Raw genomic sequence first — 21,257 nt, forward strand, 5'->3', positions numbered from 1 at the left:
CCCCTCTGATGTTGCACTTATCCTGAGATAGTATATGACCTAGAGGCTCACTCCCCTCAGTGAGCTTGTCCAGGAGTGGGGTGTACTTGAGATGGGAGTATCTAAAGTTGACATTTGATATATGCCATTGGATGAGTTGATGTTTTTGTACTATGAAGTACCAGGAACGAGATTAGAAGTCTCTAAGAGCTTTCCACACCTGGATTGAGCAACATTTGCCCATTATTATTTTCAAAGTTGTTCAAGGTCTGTCAGCTTGGTTGTTGATCATTACTAGACAACCATTTTCAGGTATTGCCATAGATTTTTAAGTAGGTTTAATTTAAAAACTGTAACTCGGACACTCAGGAACATTCGCTGTCTTCTTGGTAAGCAACTCCAGTGTAGATTTGGCCTTATGTTTTAGGTTATTCTCCTGATGAAAGGTAAATTAATCTCAAAACAGACAATCAGGTTTTCCTCTAGGACTTTGCCTGTGCTTAGCTGCATTCCGTTTCCTATTTATCCTGAAAACCTCCCCAGGCCTTAACAATTACACAAATACCCATGACATGATGCAGCAACCATGTGGAAAAAGTACTTTCAAAGGCACTGTATTCCTTCTCATGTTAATAACCCCATAGTGTTGCCTATTGTAGTATTCACTTGAAGCCTTTTCATGTTTGTTTTATTAAGTACAATTAAAATACACATTACGTAAACAAATTAGCATCACTAGTATTATTTCCAAATAAGGTTAAAGGCATTCAATGGACTACTGGAGGATTCTGTCATATTCTCTTACCTAACGTCCAGTGGAGTTTAAATGTGTCACGATCGTCATAAGGAGTGGACCAAAATGCAGCGCAGTATGTTTCCATCCTTTTTATTAGGAAGAAAAAACTCAAATAACAAAAACAATAAAGCGAACAAACGAAACGTGAAGCTCAGAGTAGTGCTCACAGGCAACTATACCTAGACAAGATCCCACAAAGCACAAAGGGGAAATGGCTGCCTAAATATGATCCCCAATCAGAGACAACAATAAACAGCTGCCTCTGATTGGGAACCATAACAGGCCAACATAGACATAAACACCTAGATGACCCACCCTAGTCACACCTCAACCTAACCAACAGAGAATAAAAAGCTCTCTATGGTCAGGGCGTGACATTACCCCCCCAAAAGGTGGAGACTCCGACCGCAGAACCTGACTCAATAGGGGAGGGTCCGGGTGGGCATCTACCGTCGGGGGCGCCTCCGGTGCGGGGTGAAGTACCCACTCTGCTCGTGGACACGTAATCGGAGGAACCGGACCGTGGCTCGTCGCCGGATTAACCGGACCGTGGGCCGTCGCCGGGAGGAACCGGACCGTGGATCGTCGCCGGGGGGCTCCGGACCGTGGTTCGTCGCCGGAGGCTCCGGACCGAGAACCCCCGCTGGAGGTTCCAGACCGCGGACCGTCGTTGGAGGTTTCGGACCGTAAAACGTCTCCGGAAGCTCTGGACCGTAAAACGTCTCCGGAAGCTCTGGACCGTAAAACGTCTCCGGAAGCTCTGGACCGGGAACTGACGCCGGAAGCTCTGGACCGGGAACTGACGCCGGAAGCTCTGGACCGGGAACTGACGCCGGAAGCTCTGGACCGGGAACTGACGCCGGAAGCTCTGGACCGGGAACTGACGCCGGAAGCTCTGGACCGGGAACTGACGCCGGAAGCTCTGGACCGGGAACTGACGCCGGAAGCTCTGGACCGGGAACTGACGCCGGAAGCTCTGGACCGGGAACTGACGCCGGAAGCTCTGGACCGGGAACTGACGCCGGAAGCTCTGGACCGGGAACTGACGCCGGAAGCTCTGGACCGGGAACTGACGCCGGAAGCTCTGGACCGGGAACTGACGCCGGAAGCTCTGGACCGGGAACTGACGCCGGAAGCTCTGGACCGGGAACTGACGCCGGAAGCTCTGGACCGGGAACTGACGCCGGAAGCTCTGGACCGGGAACTGACGCCGGAAGCTCTGGACCGGGAACTGACGCCGGAAGCTCTGGACCGGGAACTGACGCCGGAAGCTCTGGACCGGGAACTGACGCCGGAAGCTCTGGACCGGGAACTGACGCCGGAAGCTCTGGACCGGGAACTGACGCCGGAAGCTCTGGACCGGGAACTGACGCCGGAAGCTCTGGACCGGGAACTGACGCCGGAAGCTCTGGACTGGGAACTGACGCCGGAAGCTCTGGACTGGGAACTGACGCCGGAAGCTCTGGACTGGGAACTGACGCCGGAAGCTCTGGACTGGGAACTGACGCCGGAAGCTCTGGACTGGGAACTGACGCCGGAAGCTCTGGACTGGGAACTGACGCCGGAAGCTCTGGACTGGGAACTGACGCCGGAAGCTCTGGACTGGGAACTGACGCCGGAAGCTCTGGACTGGGAACTGACGCCGGAAGCTCTGGACTGGGAACTGTCGCCGGAAGCTCTGGACTGGGAACTGTCGCCGGAAGCTCTGGACTGGGAACTGTCGCCGGAAGCTCTGGGTTTTGGAGGCCTGATGCGTGGGACCGGTAAAGGTGGCACCAGGCTGATGACACGCACCTCAGGGCGAGTGCAGGGAGGAGGCACAGGACGTACTGGACTGTGGAGGCACACTGGAGGCCTGATGCGTGGGACCGGTACAGGTGGCACCGGGATGATGACACGCACCTCAGGGCGAGTGCGGGGAGGAGGCACAGGACGTACCTGACTGGGGACACGCAGTTTAGGGAGATTGCGAGGAGCAGGCACAGGACATACCTGACTGGGAAGGCGCACTTGAGGGAGAGTGCAAGGTGCAGGCACAGGACGTACTGGGCTGTGGAGGCGCACTGGAGACCTGGTGTGTAGAGCTGGCACAGATGGTGCCGGAACAATGACACACTCCGCACGGTGAGTGCGGGGAGCTAACACAGGACGTACTGGGTTGTGTTGGCGCACTGGAGACCTGCTGCGTAGAACCGGCCCACGTGGTACCGATTAAATGACACGCTCCTCAGGACGAGTATAGGAAGCTGGCACAGGTGGCATCGGACGGCTAACACGCTCCTCAGGGCGAATGCCGTGCATACTACGCCAAACCAACAGCTCTCTCGCTTCACTCTCCTCCAATTTCTCCAACAACTCCTTGAAGGTCTCTAACTCTCCCCTCTTCACTCTCCTCCAATTTGTCCAATAACTCCTCGGTCTCTGACTCATACCTCAACTTCGCCGACCACCCCGTGTGCCCCCCCCCCCCCCAAAAAAAAACATTTTGAGGCAGCTTCTTTGGCTTGCGTCGTGGCCGCGAACCCCGGCGTTGTCGCTGTCCTTCCTTCACAGCTTGCGTCTGCTTCCATGGAAGGCTTCCGTCTCCTGACATTATCTCCTCCCAAGTCCAGGATGTCTTTACCTCCTGGATATCCTCCCAGGCCCAGGATACCTGTTCCTCCTGGCCACACTGCTTGGTCCGTTTGTGGTGGGATCTTCTGTCAAGATCATCATAAGGAGTGGACCAAAATGCAGCGTGGTATGTTTCCATCCTTTATATTCGGAATGAAAAACTCAAATAACAAAAACAATAACGCGAACAAACAAAACGTGAAGCTCAGAGTAGTGCTCACAGGCAACTATACCTAGACAAGATCCCACAAAGAACAAAGGGGAATGGCTGCCTAAATATGATACCCAATCAGAGACAACGATAAACAGCTGCCTCTGATTCGGAACCATAACATGCCAACATAGACATATAAACACCTAGATGACCCACCGTAGTCACACCCCGACCTAACCAACATAAAGAATAAAAAACTCTATGGTCAGGGCGTGACAAAACGTATGTTGATGTATGCTTGATTTGGTTTGGTCCTCGTCTGGTCATCTGAGTAGCATTCAACCGTATATTAATGCAGCTGGTAAACATCTGCTTATGTTTTTGGTCCTTCAAACTGAGTTCACCATGTCTTATGATACGAGGCCAGCAAGCAATAAAGCTGCAAGCAATAAAGTAATCTGCAGTAATTCCGACCACAATTGAATAATTTAGAGTAGAAGATAGGGTTACAACTTTAGAGGGAACAGGATGTGGCAAAGAGTGGATTATTGTACAGAGGCCAAAATGGACCTATTTACAGACTACAAGCACAAACAACCAAATACATGATGGAATAATTCCAGATCCAAGATTTCACCTTTAATTCATTTTAGCATAATAGCAATACTATTACAGCATTATATGTATTTCTAAGTATGAATGAGAACCATCTCACCAATAAGTCAGGCTACATAAAATGTATGAATATATTTTTTTAAAGTGTTATAAAAAATGTTGGCCAATTTATACCCAAACTTCCAAAAACAGTGTGCAAGAAGAATTTCCAGAATAGTGGACCAAATTTGTTTTTGTATACTGAAAGTAAATACACATTTTTGATAATTAACATACTGGAAGTATACTAAATAATATGAATTGTTTTTCGTAAGACAATACATTCCCCAAACATTGCAGGGTGCTGTTAGAATTAATGATGTGATTTAGTTACATGTAGGCCCAGTCCCATCCAGGGGTGACCCGTACACCTCCACCTCACACAAGGTCAGGTACTCCTTCCTCCCTGGAATAACCACGTTGACATATCGACCCTCCATGCCGGTACACTGGAAGGTGCTAGAAGTGCCACCTGGGATAGAGGAGATCACAGCACACCTGCAGGATAAAACAGAAACAAACTACTATAGTACCTACTGATAGCAACTTCTATTCAATTCCAAATGGATAGTAAGCCCCTATCTCAGGAGACTTAAAGTAGTTAAATAAAGGTTAAATAAAAATAAGAAAGTGCCCATCTGCCGGACACCCCACCAATGTTTTGGTAAAAAGCTGAGGATGAGGCTGGATTAATGTAACCTCTTTCAAATTCATATTCAGAGCTGTGGATGCAAGGACTGACCATCCATACTATGAAAAGTTGTAGCGGCAGTCTAGCTCTTCCTCCTCCTCGGACGAGGAGAGGAGAGGAGGATCGGAGGACCAATGTGCAGCGTGGTAATTTTCCATGAATTTAATAAACACCAAGACAAGATACTGACAAACTAATACAAAACAACAAACGACTGTGAAGCTACAAACGAAAGTGCAATACACAAACTACTAACGTTAGACATAGACACTATACAAAATAACAAACTAACCGTCACAGTCCTGTGTGGCACAAACACTGACACAGGAAACAACCACCCACAATCCCCAACACAAAACAAGCCACCTATATATGATTCTCAATCAGGGACAACGATTGACAGCTGTCTCTGATTGAGAACCATATTAGGCTGAACACAGAAACAGACGAACTAGACACACAACATAGAATTCCCACCCAGCTCACGTCCTGACCAACACTAAACAAGCAAAGCACATACGAACTCTGGTCAGGACGTTACAAAAGTAGAGTTTTAACAATGTTTTGAGGCTATAAAGGGTTTATTTAAATCTAAATTGTTTACAAACATTGGAGAAAACTATTTTAGATTGTGGGTTCTTATGGGGTATTACAGTTGAACTAAGCTTATGAGGTATTTATGAGTTATATACTTTAATAAATCAGCATTACTTTGGGTATGAATCATTAATTTAAAAGTATAAAAATCGATGTACCAATAACAGATTGCCCCTTTAACATAACCATTAAGTAAATTAGGCAGGATTTAGTGCCTTCAGAAAGTATTCAGACCACTTGACTTTTGACATTTTCGTAGGTTACAGCCTTATTTTAAAATGAATTCAATAGTTTTTTCCCTCATCAATCTACACACTCAATACCCCATAATGACAAAGAAAAAAATGGATTTTTAGAAATGTTAGCAAATGTATAAAAAAAACCCGGAAATATCAAATTTACATAAGTATTCCAACCCTTTACTTTGATGAAGCACCTTTGGCGACGAATACAGCCTTGAATCTTCTTGGGTATGACGCTACAAGCTTGGCACACCTGTATTTGGTGAGTTTTTCCCACTCCTCTCTGCAGATCCTCTCAATCAGGTTGGATGAGGAGCGTTGCTGAACAGCTATTTTCAGGTCTCTCCAGAGATGTTCGATCGGCTTCAAGTCCGGGCTCTGGCTGGGCCACACAAGGACATTCAGAGACTTGTCCCGAAGCCACTCCTGCATTGTCTTGGTTGTGTGTTTAGGGTCGTTGTCCTGTTGGAAGGTGAACCTTCACCCCAGTCTAAGGTACTGAGCACTCTGGAGCAGGTTTTCATCAAGGATCTCTGTACTTTGCTCCATTCATCTTTACCTCGATCCTGACTACTCTTCCAGGTCCTGCCACTGAAAAACATCCCCAAAGCACGGCTGCTGCCACCACCATGCATCACCGTAGGGATGGTGCCAGGTTTCCTCCAGAAGTGATGCTTGACATTCAGGCCAAAGAGAGACCAGAGAGTCTTGTTTCCCATGGTCTGAGAGTCTTTAGTTGCCTTTTGCTGAGGATTGGCTTCCGTCTGGCCACTTAACCATAAATGCCTGATTGGTGGAGTGCTGCAGAGATGGTTGTCCTCCTGGAAGGTTCTCCCATCTCCACAGAGGAACTCTAGACCTCTGTTAGAGTGACCATCAGGTTCTTGGTCACCTCCCTGACCAATGCCCTTCTCTGGACTTCTCTGGAGGCCATTTTTTGGTACCCTTCCCCAGATCTGTGCCTCGACACAATCCTGTCTTGGAGCTCTACAGACAACTCTTTCTACCTCATGTCTTGGTTTTTGCTCTGACATGCACTGTCAACTGTGGATCCTTAAATAGACAGGTGTGTGCCTTTCCAAATTATGTCCAATCAATTGAATTTACCACAGGTGGACTCCAATAAAGTTGTACAACATCTCAAGGATGATCATTGGAAACAGGATGGACCTGAGCTCAATTTCGAATCACATAACAAAGGGACTGAATACTTATGTAAATAAGGTATTTCTGTTTTTATTTGTATTAAATTAGCAAACATTTCAAAAAAACTGTTTTCGACTTATCATTATGGGGTATTGTGTGTAGATTGCTGAGGATGTTTTTGTATTTAATCCATTTTAGAATAAGGCTGTAACGTAACAAAATGTGGAAAAAGTCAAGGTGCCTGAATACTTTCTGAATGCACTGTATTTATTTATATGGTTATAGCTCCACCTTTCCTGCTGATAGGCTAGGTTGTTTTTCCATGCTTCATTGCTTCAACTAATCTTTAAAATGTATATGGCGCCAGATTCAAAACTTGTAATTTTTCAATTTAAATTATTATACAAGTTATTGCAACCAATATAATGTTATATACAGTATATGGGGGATCCAACTGTCATGACGTAGCCCTCTTTGGGTAGAGCGAGTGCCTTCCCCTCTCTCCTCTCCTACACCCAGATTCTGTTATCTCAGGTCGTAATTTCCTGGCCATGCAGAAAGAGACACAGAGAGAACAAAGGAACATCTTCTACATCACAGATCTTGAGAACTGAACAATATCCATGTTTTGGAGAATGTGTAAACGGTCGGTGGAGAAGCCAGCTACGACCCGGTCCATTTTGTTTCATGTTTGTGACCTCATGAAAGACAATACAGCCACATTACCATAACACTGTTTATACAGGTGCCTGAGGTTTGCGTCTAATCATTGTATAAAATGCATGAGTAAAGATGAAACTATTTGTGAAATGATGTAAGGTGATGTTGAACCGTTAATGTGAGAGAATTGTTTTCCCTTTAAAGTTTAACTAAGTCATTGGCCATGGACAGAATAAGAGCAACTCTTCGATACTAATTACTAGTCTGCAGCTAGAAATGATGTAAACCTGACATGCGAAGACCGACAACCGCCGAAACATCTATTCTATAAGAACATTTCTGATTGGTACTCTGAAGTAACCATTCTAACCACGAAAGACTTCAGGAAAGCAGAGAGAGACGCGCGGATGAACTTTCCAACAGAAAGACGGACGATTCCAACAGATATCACGACGACACACTGAGCGTAAATATATATTGATTACAATTATTCCCGAATGAGTGAGTGTTCATGTGCAAAGGATTAGAATTTAATAAAATTATCAACTGTGTAGTGACAGCCTGTCACGATCGTCAATGGGAGAGAGAGAGGACCAACATGCAGCGCGTGAAAAACACATCTTCTCTTTATTAAAGAAGGAAAAAACGAACCAAAACAACAAACAGACGAACGTGAAGCTAAGCAAGGACTAAGTGCACAACATGCAACATAGAACATCGACATAGACAATTACCCACAATTGCATGATGCCTATGGCTGCCTTAAATATGGCTCCCAATCAGAGACAAATGAAAGACATCTGTCTCTGATTGAGAACCACTCAGGCAACCATAGACATACCTAGAAACATACACTCCACCATAGACACAGCTAGACTTCTATACTAAACATAAACCCAACTACTCTAATAAACCCCCTAAACCTTACAACCACCCTAGACACTACAAAAACCACATACATTCCCCATGTCACACCCTGACCTAACTAAAATAATTAAGAAAACAAAGAATACTAAGGCCAGGGCGTGACATAAACCCCCCCCCCCCCCCCCCTTAAGGTGCGAACTCCGGGCGCACCAGCACAAAGTCTAGGGGAGGGTCTGGGTGGGCGTCCGTCCACGGCGGCGGCTCCGGCACTGGTCGTGGTCCCCACCCCACCACAGTCACTAACCGCCTCCGTAGCCTCCTCCAAATGGCCACCCTCCACATTAACCCCACTGGATTAAGGGGCAGCACCGGACTAAGGGGCAGCACCGGACTAAGGGGCAGCACCGGACTAAGGGGCAGCTCCGGACTAAGGGGCAGCACCAGGATAAGGGGCAGCACCAGGATAAGGGGCAGCTCCGGACTGAGGGACGGCAGCTCCGGACTGAGGGACGGATCCTGGCTGGATGACGGCTCTGGCGGATCCTGGCTGGACGGCTCTGGCGGATCCTGACTGGACGGCTCATGGTTGGCTGACGGATCTGGCTGCTCATGGCTGGCTGACGGCTCTGGCTGCTCATGGCTGGCTGACGGCTCTGGCTGCTCATGGCTGGCTGACGGCTCTGGCTGCTCATGGCTGGCTGACGGCTCTGGCTGCTCATGGCTGGCTGACGGCTCTGGCTGATCCTGTCTGGTTGGCGGCTCTGGCTGATCCTGTCTGGTTGGCGGCTCTGGCTGATCCTGTCTGGTTGGCGGCTCTGGCTGATCCTGTCTGGTTGGCGGCTCTGGCAGATCCTGACTGACGAATGGCTCTAGCGGCTCCTGACTGACGAACGGCTCTGACGGCTCGGGACAGACGGGCGGCTCTGACGGCTCGGGGCAGACGGATGGCTCAGATGGCGCTGGGTAGACGGATGGCTCAGATGGCGTTTGGCAGACTGATGGCTCAGATGGCGCTGGGTAGACGGGCAGTTCAGGCACCGCTGTGCAGACGGCAGACTCTGGCCGGCTGAGGCGCACTGTAGGCCTGGTGCGTGGTGCCGGAACTGGTGTTACCGGGCTGGGGACACGCACCTTCAGGCTGTGCGGGGAGAAGGAACAGGGCATACTGGACCCTGGAGACGCACATTAGGCCTAGGTGCGTGGTGCCGGAACTGGTGGTACCGGGCTGGGGACACGCATCTCAGGGCTAGTGCGGGGAGCAGCAACAGGACGCACAGGACTCTGGGGACACACAGGAGGCTTGGTGCGTGGTGTAGGCACCGGTGGTAAAGGGCTGGAGACACGCACCATAGGGCTAGTGCGTGGAGGAGGCACTGGTGGTACTGGACTGGGGCGGGGAGGTGGCGCCGGAAATACCGGACCGTGCAGGCGTACTGGTTCCCTTGAACACCGAGCCTGCCCAACCTTACCTGGTTGAATGCTCCCCGTCGCCCGACCAGTGCGGGGAGGTGGAATAACCCGCACCTATGTAGGTGAACCGGGGACACTATGCGTACGGCTGGTGCCATGTATGCCGGCCCGAGGAGACGCACTGGAGACCAGATGCGTTGAGCCGGCTTCATGGCACCTGGCTCGATGCCCACTCTAGCCCGGCCGATACGAGGAGCTGGAATGTACCGCACTGGGTTAAGCACGCGTACTGGGGACACCGTGCGCTCCATCGCATAACACGGTGCCTGACCAGTACGACGCCCTCTCTCTCCACGGTAAGCACGGGGGGCTGGCGCAGGTCTACTCCTGGACTCGCCACACTCCCCGTGTGCCCCTCCCCAAGAAATTTTTGGGGCTGCCTCTCTGGCTTCCAGCCTTGCTTCCGTGCTGCCTCCTCATACCACCGCCTCTCGGATTTAGCTGCCTCCAGCTCTTCACGAGGGTGGCGATATTCTCCAGCTTGAACCCAGGGTCCCTTACCATCCAGAATTTCCTCCTATGTCCAGGAGTCCTGTGTACTTTGCCGCTGCTGCTGCTGTCCTTTACCACGCTGCTTGGTCCGGTTTTGGTGGGTGGTTCTGTAACGGCTGTCGTCTTCCTCGTCTGAGGAGGATAAGTTAGGAGGATCGGAGGACCAATGCGCAGCGTGGTAATTGTTCATCTTACTTTAATAAAGGTGAACACTCAAAATACAAAACAACAAAAGTGACAACCGAAACAGTTCTATCTGGTGCAGACACACAAAGACTGAAAACAACCACCCAACAAAAACCCAACACAGAACAGGCTACCTAATATGGTTCCCAATCAGAGACAACACAAAACACCTGCCTCTGATTGAGAACCATATCATACCAAACACAGAAATAGGAAAACATAGAAATACAAACATAGACATGCCCACCCCAACTCACGCCCTGACCATACTAAATAAAGACAAAACAAAGGAAATAAAGGTCAGAACGTGACACAGACTCACAATAAGCATCTCCAATCCAAAATGTAAATCTAGAATGGGCTTCCTATTTCGCAACAAAGCATCCTTCACTCACGCTGCCAAACATACCCTCGTAAAACTGACTATCCTAACGATCCTTGACTTCGGTAATGTAACTTACAAAATAGCCCCCAACACTCTACTCAGCAAACTGGATGTAGTCTATCACAGTTCTATCCATTCTGTCACCAGAGCCCCATATACTACCCACCACTGCCACCTGTATGCTCTTGTTGGCTGGCCCTCACTACATATTCGTCGCCAAACCCACTGGTTCAAGGTCATCTATAAGTCTTTGCTTGGTAAAGCCCCACCTTATCTCAGCTCACTGATCACCATAGCAACACCCACCCGTAGCACGTGCTCCAGCAGGTATATTTCACTGGTCATCCCCAAAATCCAACACTTCCTTTGGCCGCCTTTCCTTCCAGTTCTCTGTTGCCAATGACTGGAACGAATTGCAAAAATCACTGAAGCTGGAGTCTTATATCTCCCTCTCTAACTTTAAGCATCAGCTGTCAGAGCAGCTTACCGATCAATGTACCTGTATACAGCCAATCAGTAAATAGCACACCCAACTACCTCATCCCCATATTGCTGTTCATCCTCTTGCTTTTTTGCACCCCAGTATCTCTACTTGCACATCATCATCTGCACATCTATCACTCCAGTGTTAATGCTAAATTGTCATTATTTCGCATCTATGGCCTATTTATTGCCTTTACCTCCGTACTCTTCTACTTTTACACACACTGTACATAGATTTTTCTATTGTGTTATTGACTGTACGTTTGTTTATGTGTAACTCTGTGTTGTTTTTGTCGCACAGCTTTCCTTTATCTTGGCCAGGTTGCAATTTGAAAATGAGACCTTGTTCTCAACTGGCCTACCTGGTTAAATAAAGGTGAAATAAAAAATGTAAATATATCATTTGTTTTGGTACTTTCCATATGTAGCTTTTTTTGGTTGCAGGTCTAGAAATGGCTGAAGAATTGCTACATTTACCTGGAGCTAACTCTGCAGATAGCACTACAGGGTGATTTGAAAAGTCATAAGTCAATCGATCGATAATATAAAAACCTTTGGCACTGTATGTATATATATAAACTCAGCAAAAAAAGAAACGTCCCCTTTTCATGAACCTGTCTTTCAAAGATAATTCGTAAAAATCCAAATAAGTTCACAGATCTTCATTGTAAAGCGTTTAAGCGTTTAAACACTCTTTCCCATGATTGTTCAATGAACCATAAACAATGAATGAACATGCACCTGTGGAACGGTCGTTAAGACACTAACAGCTTACAGACGGCAGGCAATTAAGGTCACAGTTATGAAAACTTAGGACACTAAAGAGGCCTTTCTACTGACTGAAAAACACCAAAAGAAAGATGCCCAGGGTCCCTGCTCATCTGCGTGAACGTGCCTTAGGCATGCTGCAAGGAGGCATGAGGACTGCAGATGTGGCCAGGGCAATAAATTGCAATGTCCATACTGTGAGATGCCTAAGACAGCGCTACAGAGAGACAGGAAGGACAGCTGATCGTCCTCGCAGTGGCAGACCACATGTAACAACACCGGCACAGGATCGATACATCCGAATATCACACCTGCGGGACAGATACAGAATGGCAACAACAACTGCCCGAGTTACACCAGGAACGAACAATCCCTCCATCAGTGCTCAGACTGTCCGCAAAAGGCTGAGAGAGACTGGACTGAGGGCGTGTAGGCCTGTTGTAAGGCAGGTCCTCACCAGACATCACCGGCAACAACGTCGCCTTTTGTCACAAACCCACCGTCGCTGGACCAGACAGAACTGGCAAAAAGTGCTCTGACAAGTCGCGGTTTTGTCTCACCAGCGGTGATGGTCAGATTCACGTTTATCATTGAAGGAATGAGCATTACACAGAGGACTGTACTCTGGAGCGGGATCGATTTGGAGGTGGAGGGTCCATCATGGTCTGGGGCGGTGTGTCACAGCATCATCGGACTGAGCTTGTTGTTATTGCAGGCAATCTCAACGCTGTGCGTTACAGGGAAGACATCCTCCTCCATCATGTGGTCCCCTTCCTGCAGGCTCATCCTGACATGACCCTCCAGTAAGACAATGCCACCAGTTAAACTGATAATTCTGTGTGTGATTTCCTTGCAGACAGGAATGTCAGTATTCTGCCATGGCCAGTGAAGAGCCCGGATCTCAATCTCATTGAGCACGTCTGGGACCTGTTGGATAGGAGGGTGAGGGCTAGGGCCATTCCCCCCAGAAATGTCCGGGAACTTGCAGATACCTTGGTGGAAGAGTGGGGTAACATCTCACAGCAAGAACTGGCAAATCTGATGTAGTACATGAGGAGGAGATGGCCACACCAGATATTGAATGTTACTTTTAATTTTGACCCCCCCCCCTTTGTTCAGGGACACATTATTCCATTTCTGTTAGTCACATGTCTGTGGAACTTGTTCAGTTAATGTCTCAGCTGTTGAATCTTGTTATGTTCATACAAATATTTACACATGTTAATTAAGTTTGCTGAAAATAAATGCAGTTGACAGCGAGAGGACGTTTCTTTTTTGCTGAATTTATATACACTGCTGGTCAAACATTTTAGAATACCTACTCATTCAAGGGGTTTTCTTTATTTTTACTATTTCCTACATTGTAAAATAATAGTGAAGACATCAAAACTATGAAATAACACTTACGGAATCATGTAGTAACCAAAATAGTTTTAAACAAATCAAAATATATTTTATATTTGAAATTCTTCAAATAGCCACTCTTAGCCTTGATGACAGCTTTGCACATTCTTGACATTCTCTCAACCAGCTTCATGAGGTAGTCACCTGTAATGCATTTCAATTAACAGGTGTGCCTTGTTAATTTGTGGAATTTCTTTCCTTCTTAATGTGTTTGAGTCAATCAGTTGTATTGTGACAAGGTAAGGGTGGTATACAGAAGATAGCCCTATTTTGTAAAAGTCCAAGTCCATATTATGGCAAGAACAGCTCAAATAAGCAAAGAGAAACGACAGTCCATCATTACAATAAGACATGAAGGTCAGTCAATGCGGAACATTTCAAGAACTTTGAAAGTTTCTTCAAGTGCAGGCGTAAAAACCATCAGGCGCTATGATGAAACTAGCTCTCATGAGGACTGGCACAGTAAAGGAAGACCCAGAGTTACCTCTGCTGCAGAGGATAAGTTCATTAGAGTTACCGGCCTCAGAAACTGCAGCCCAAATAAATGCTTCACAGAGTTCAAGTAATAGACACATCTCAACATCAGCTGTTCAGAGGAGACTGCGTGAATCAGGCCTTCATGGTCGAATTGCCGCAAAGAAACCACTACTAAAGGACAACAATAAGAAGAGACTTGCACGAGCAATGGACATTAGATCGGTGGAAATCTGTCCTATGGTCTGATGTGTCCAAATTTGAGATTTTTGGTTCCAAATGCCGCGTCTTTGTGAGATGCACAGTAGGTGAACAGACAATCTCCGCATGTGTGGTTCCCACGTGAAGATGGTGTGGAGGTGCTTTGCTGGTGACACTCAGTGATTTATTTAGAACTCAAGGCACATTTAACCAGCATGGCTACCACAGCATTCTGCTGCAATACTCCATCCCATCTGGTTTGCACTTAGGGGGACTACCATTTGTTTTTCAACAGGACAACCTCAAGGCTGTGTAAGGGTTATTTGACCAAGAATGAGAGCGATGGAGTGCTGCATGAGACGACCTGGCCTCCACAATCACCCGACCTCAACCCAAATGAGATGGTTTGGGATGAGTTGGACCGCAGAAGGAAAAGCAGCCAACAAGTGCTCAGCATATGTGGGAACTCCTTCAAGACTGTTGGAAAAGAATTCCAGGTGAAGCTGGTTGAGAGAATGCCAAGAGTGTGCAAAGCTGTCATCAAGGCAAAGGGTGGCTACTTTGAAAAATCTCAAATATGAAATATATTTGATTTGTTTAACACTTGTTTTGGTTACTACATGATTCCATACGTGTTATTTCATAGTTTTGATGTCTTCACTATTATTCTACAATGTAGATAATAGTAAAAATAAAGAAAAACCCTAGAATAAGTAGGATCTTAAAGTTAAATGGACCTCAACTCTCCTACATTAATTCACCTAGGATTGTCGATGCCATTGTTTTCCAGGGAGTTTCCAATGCGAATCTCAGCTCCATTGAGTCTGCTGGAAACACTGTCGACTGTGTTGGTGATGATGATGGAGAACACTTTGTAGGTCTTCAGAAGGTCCACCCTCCACCAGGCGTTGATGTCCTGTAGAGTGTGGGTGCAGGACCCTCCCATCAAAATAGCATTGCGATTCCCGTCAATAGCATTGCCTGGAATGCCAAACTCATACAAAGACGACTGGGTGGCCTTTCCATATAGAGCCACATTATCTCCTGGACAAAATAGAGCATAATGCACATTAACTATCATCTTATCAAACAATTTGTTTGAATTTGTGTAAGCATTTGCATGCACTGTGATCGTAGAGGTTACTTTCAGAGTGGATCATGTTTAACCTACCATTACAGAGAAAATAACAAAAGTTGCACTTTAAGATACTGTTCATAATATGAATATAAGTTCTGACCGGTTGGGGCAAGGTAGCCATAAACCTCCACTTCACAGAGTGTCAGAAGTCTTTGCTGGCCTGGTAGAACCACAATCACATAACGTCCTTCGAAACTTGGGTCAAAAGCCAGGGTGAGAGAACTTCCGGCTGGAACAGAGGAAATTGTTTTAGCCCTGGAGAGAGAAATGGGTTTTACTGACCTCTGTCAAGATACTACATCATATGCTATATAACTTTATTTAAACTATATAAACAAGACACAGGAGATGATATGCTGATATCTACAACTGTGCCTGTGTTCTGGTGGTAACCTGTGAGTGGGGTTGAAACTTTTCACCAGCATTGCTTGGTTTTTATCTACAGTATGTCCACTATGTATATTCTGGTCACTCTAATTGAGTTCTTCATGGACATAAACAGTAACAACACATTGTAAATGCAATTTCAAAAACCACAGTATCTTGACTCACAGAGGGTTATGAATGCCATTGTCCACTAAAGAATTTCCTATTCGTATCTCAGCCCCGTTAAGTCTCTCAGGAACAGCATCCCCTCTGTTGGTGACGGTGATGGAGGTGACTATGTAGGTATCAAGCAGGTCCACTCTCCACCAGGGGTTAGTGGATTCATCAGTGGCAGTGCAGGACCCATGATGAAAATGTGAATCGCGGTTCCCATCAATGGCATTGGAGGCATGACTGTAACCGTGCCATATGCTCTCAATGAGGTCTGACTGTGTAGCTTTTCCACGCAAGGCAAGATTTCCTGCAGGGAAACATATCATTGAGTGAGTATAGAGGAGCAATTTAATGATGCTGTCAAAACAGAAGAACACAGTTTTCTAATCTGCTGAAAGTCCGGGCGGGGCCTTAGCGAAATAAATATGTTACGTGGTAGATAAAAGTATGACATTTGGAACAAACATGAATTCAGGTGATATGAAAACATCCTAGAAGGGATGCTCATTGCAAACTTAACGTGGAGGCGCAAGACTGAATGGCCGCCGATGTAGATGATAATGGATCCATAGTCATGTTTAAAATAACGTATTAAGTGACATTTTCATAAAATAAAATGACATTAAGTAATAATACATTAAATGTATTCCTTAAGTTCTGATACGCGGAGAAAATAAAATACTTAAGGCTCTGGTTCACATGTGCCAGCACAATGGCACAATGGCATAATGCAGTGCATGATAATCCAGCATCCAGCCATCACTTCTGAGAACAGAGGGGCTCACTTTTGCAGCGGTACTGAAACTACAACATGAAAAACGGTTCGGTTATAGAATTTTGTTACTTTTGGTACTTCTATTAAATTTGTCTCACGTTTGGAAATCAACTAAATGTATTTAACTTATTATAAATTATTAAATTTGCTCTGTGTGTGCGGTGCGGGTATGCTTTCCTAAGAACTTTTTCATTTAAAAGTTATCTACAAAGTAGACTATGCCTACCTGTCAGAATCATGATTATTTGCATTAATCCAGTGGCCATGTGTTTTGCAAACTCCATCACATGTGTGTGTGTGCTACAGAAATGCTGCTAACCAAACAAAAATGTTAAGTGCATAAGCACTTGAATTAAAGGTTAACAACACTCAAAATATTATTTTTGCCGTTGTATGGTTTTGGCATCATATATCATGATACTAAACCTGGTATCGGTATGGAAGTAAACTTTTTTGTATCGTGACAACACTAGCAGGCAGTTTGACAGCCTCTGGTAAAAGCGTCCACAAAGTTGTAATGGGCACGTTTTGCGGTCCCCTAACCAATTGTGCTATTGTGTGTGTTTTATCAAGTTATTTGTAACTTATTTTGTACATAATGTTTCTGCCACCATCTCTTATGACCGGGCAGAGCTTCTAGATATCAGGACAGCGATTACTCACCCTGTACTGGAGGAAGATTTTTTTCTTTAACGAGTCGGACGAAAAGGATTTACTCCAGACACCCGACAAGGCCCTCATCCCCGTCATTCGCTGGAGAAAGAGAGGGAGATATCGGGGACGTAGGTCTGGGTGCCTTGTAAGTATCCGACGGCGAGTGGGTAATCTGACTTTACCATCGGTCCTATTAGCCAAAGTACAATCATTGGATAATAAAATGGACAAACTACGAGCACGTATTTTCTACCAACTGGACATTAAAAACTGTAATATCTTACGTTTCACCGAGTCGTGGCTGAACGACGACATGAATAACATACAGCTGGCGGGTTTTAAGCTTTTTCGGCAGTATAGAACAGGCGCCTCTGGAAAGACGAGGGGTGGCGGTCTATGTATATTTGTAAACAACAGCTGGTGCATGACATCTAAGGAAGTCTCGAGGGTTTGCTTGTCTGAGGTAGAGTATCTCATGATAAGCTGTAGACCACACTATTTACCAAGAGAGTTTTCATCTATATTCTTCGTAGCTGTCTATTTACCACCACAAACCGTTGCTGACACTAAGACCGCAATCAATGAGCTGTATACGGCCATAAGCAAATAGGGAAAGCTCATCCAGAGGCGGCGCTACTAGTGGCCGGGGACTTTAACGCAGGGAAACTTAAATCCGTTTTACCTAAAAAGATCTCTAGACCACCTTTACTGCACACACAGAGATGCGTACAAAGCTCTCCCCCAGCCTCCATTTGAAGCAGATGAAGCAGATGCTAAGCTACAGGACTGTTTGCTAACACAGACTGGAATATGTTCCAGGATTCTTCCGATGGCATTAAGGAGTACACCACATCAGTCACTGGCTTCATCAATAAGTGCATCGATGACGTCGTCCCCACAGTGACTGTACGTAAATACCCCAACCAGAAGTCACGGATTATAGGCAACATCCGCACTGAGCTAAAGGGTAGAGCTGCCGCTTTCAAGGAGCGGGACTCCAACCCGGATGCTGTTAAGAAATCCCACTATGCTCTCTGACGAACCATCAAACAGGCAAAGCATCAATACAGGACTAAGATTGAATCTTATTACACCGGCTCCGACGCTCATCAGATGTGTCAGGGCTTGTGAACTATTACAGACTACAAAGGGAAGCACAGCCGCAAGCTGCCCAGCGACACGAGCCTACCAGACAGTTAAATCACTTCTATGCTCGCACTCGAGGCAAGTAACACATACAGCATCAGCTGTTCCAGACAACTGTGTAATCATGCGCTCCGAAGCCGATGTGAGTAAGACCTTTAAACAGGTCAATATTCACAAGGCCGCAGGTGCCAGACGGATTACCAGGATATGGACTCCAAGCATGCACTGACCACCTTGCAAGTGTCTTCACTGACATTTTTAACCTGTCCCTGACCGAGTCTGTAATAACATGTTTCTAGCAGACCCCCAAAGTCCCTGTGCCCAAGAACACTAAGATAATCTGCCTAAATGACTACCGACTCATAGCACTCACGTCTGTAGCCATGAAATGCTTTGAAAAGCTAGTCATGGCTCACATCAACACCATTATACCAGAAACCCTAGACCCACACCAATTTGCCTACCGCCCCAACAGATCCACAGATGATGTCAACTTGATTGTACTCCACACTACCTTTTCCCACGTGGACAAAAGGAACACCTATGTGAGTGTAACAGTATAACTTTACGTCGTCCCCTCGCCCCGATACGGGCGCGAACCAGGGACCCTCTGCACACATCAACAACGGTCGCCCACGAAACATCGTTACCCATCGCTCCACAAAGGCCGCGGACCTTGCAGAGCAAGGGGAAACCCTACTTAATGTCTCAGAGCAAGTGACGTAACTGATTGAAATGCTACTAGCGCGTACCCGCTAACTAGCTAGCCATTTCACATCCGTTACACTCACCCCCCTTTCAACCTCCTCCTTTTCCGCAGCAACCAGTGATCCGGGTCAACAGCATCAATGTAACAGTATAACTTTACGTCGTCCCCTCGCCCCGACACGGGCGCGAACCAGGGACCCTCTTCACACATCAACAACGGTTGCCCACGAAGCATCGCTACCCATCGCTCCACAAAGGCCGTGGCCCTTGCAGAGCAAGGGGAAACCCTACTTAATGTCTCAGAGCAAGTGACGTAACTGATTGAAATGCTACTAGCGCGTACCCGCTAACTAGCTAGCCATTTCACATCCGTTACATGAGAATGCTATTCATTGACTACAGCTCAGCGTTCAACACCATAGTGCCCTCAAAGTTCATCACTAAGCTAAGGTCCCTGGGACTAAACACCTGCCTCTGCAACTGGATCCTGGACTTCCTGACGGGCTGCCCCCAGGTGGTAAGGGTAGGTAACAACACATCCGCTACCTCAACAAAGGGGCCCCTCAGGGGTGTGTGCCTCCTGTACTCCCTGTTCACTCATGACTGCATGGCCAGGCATGACTCCAACACCATCATTAAGTCTGCCGATGACACAACTGTGGTAGGCCTGATCACTGACAACGATGAGACAGCCTATAGGGAGGAGGTCAGAGACCTGGCTGTGTGGTGCCAGTGTAAGAGAGTTAAAATGGTTATTACATCAAACTAGTGCACAACGCAAAACAGAACCTCCAGGTTAAGGGTCAGTGGTCCAAGCCCGCAAAAAGATATATTCCAAGTTTAGACAGAAGGGGGGAGTCAGATCGCTATGATCGCCAGGAACTTAACCTTTGGTTTCTATTTTCAATTGTTGCGCTACTAGTAATGCCTGTTAATGTTAAGTAGGCAGCTACAGTAGCTTGATGATATTAACATCTTCGGTTTTTATTTCATTGAATGTATTTTATTTAATCTGGGTGCTTACGTCACCTACTAACACCCTGGTACTAACCGTAGCTCCCGTTCTTCTCAGTCCAAGAAAACACAGAGAGAAAGGTATGTAATGTTGTAATGTAATGTTAAATGAATAAAGCATCCCAAGGTGAATCATATAGGTATTGTTATAAGGGAGTGTGAGACGATTGAAACAAGTAAGTTTCAGAGTTTTATCATTGCTATTGATATAGTTTTACAGAATGCTAAAAAGTGTTGCTGTCTGTAAAACTATATCAGCACTTATTTCAGTCTTATCCTGAGTTCTGATAGTCTCTTCATTGTTGGTAAGCAGGCCTACTATAGTTGTGTCGTCTGCAAACTTGATGATTGAGTTTGAGGCGTGTGTGGCCACGCAGTCATGAGTGTAAAGGGAGTACAGGAAGGGGCTGAGCACACAACTTTGTGGGGCCCCTGTGTTGAGGATCGGTGAAGTGAAGGTGGTGTTACCTACCTTCACCACCTGGGGGCGGCCCATCGGGAAGTCCAGGACCCAGTTGCAAAGGGCGGGATTCAGACTCAGGGCCCTTACATTCTTACAAAGGTATTCCTCTTGTCCAGATGGGATAGGGCAATGTGCAGTGCAATGGCGATTGCATCATCTGTGGATCTTTTGGGGCGGTAAGCAAATTTAAGTGGGTCTAGGGTGTCAGGTAAGGTAGAGGTGATGTGATCCTTAACTAGCCTCTCAGAGCACTTCAGGATGACAGAAGTGAGTGCTACGGGGCGATAGTCATTTAGTTCAGTTACCTTTGCTTTCTTGGGTACAGGAACAATGGTGGACATTTTGAAGCAAGTAGGGACGGCAGACTGGGAAAGTGAGAGATTGAATATGTCCGTAAACACTCCACCCAGCTGGTCTGCGCATGCTCTGAGGATGCGGCTAGGGATGCCATCTGGGGCGGCAGCCTTGTGAGGGTTTACACGCAACATCTTCAAGAGGGCCACCATTGTTCCTGTTCCCAAGAAAGCTAATGTAACTGAGTTAAACGACTATCGCCC

At 46.6% G+C, this 21,257-nt stretch overlaps 1 protein-coding gene across 1 annotated transcript in view; it reads right to left on the reverse strand.

Annotated features, from left to right (window-relative positions):
* Positions 1-4,159: 4,159 nt before the first annotated feature.
* The window catches only part of LOC129838089 (uncharacterized), a 29,923-nt gene continuing 12,825 nt past the window's right edge, over positions 4,160-21,257 (reverse strand). The window contains exons 3-6 of the mRNA XM_055904803.1: positions 15,953-16,247; positions 15,501-15,655; positions 15,024-15,306; positions 4,160-4,694 (exon numbers count right to left, since the gene is read on the reverse strand). Coding sequence (XP_055760778.1) covers positions 4,523-4,694; positions 15,024-15,306; positions 15,501-15,655; positions 15,953-16,247 — 905 coding nt within the window. The 3' untranslated portion in view covers positions 4,160-4,522. The remainder of the gene's footprint in view (positions 4,695-15,023; positions 15,307-15,500; positions 15,656-15,952; positions 16,248-21,257) is intronic.

This window comes from Salvelinus fontinalis, chromosome 38, assembly GCF_029448725.1.
Source record: "Salvelinus fontinalis isolate EN_2023a chromosome 38, ASM2944872v1, whole genome shotgun sequence".
Classification (NCBI taxonomy): domain Eukaryota; kingdom Metazoa; phylum Chordata; class Actinopteri; order Salmoniformes; family Salmonidae; genus Salvelinus; species Salvelinus fontinalis.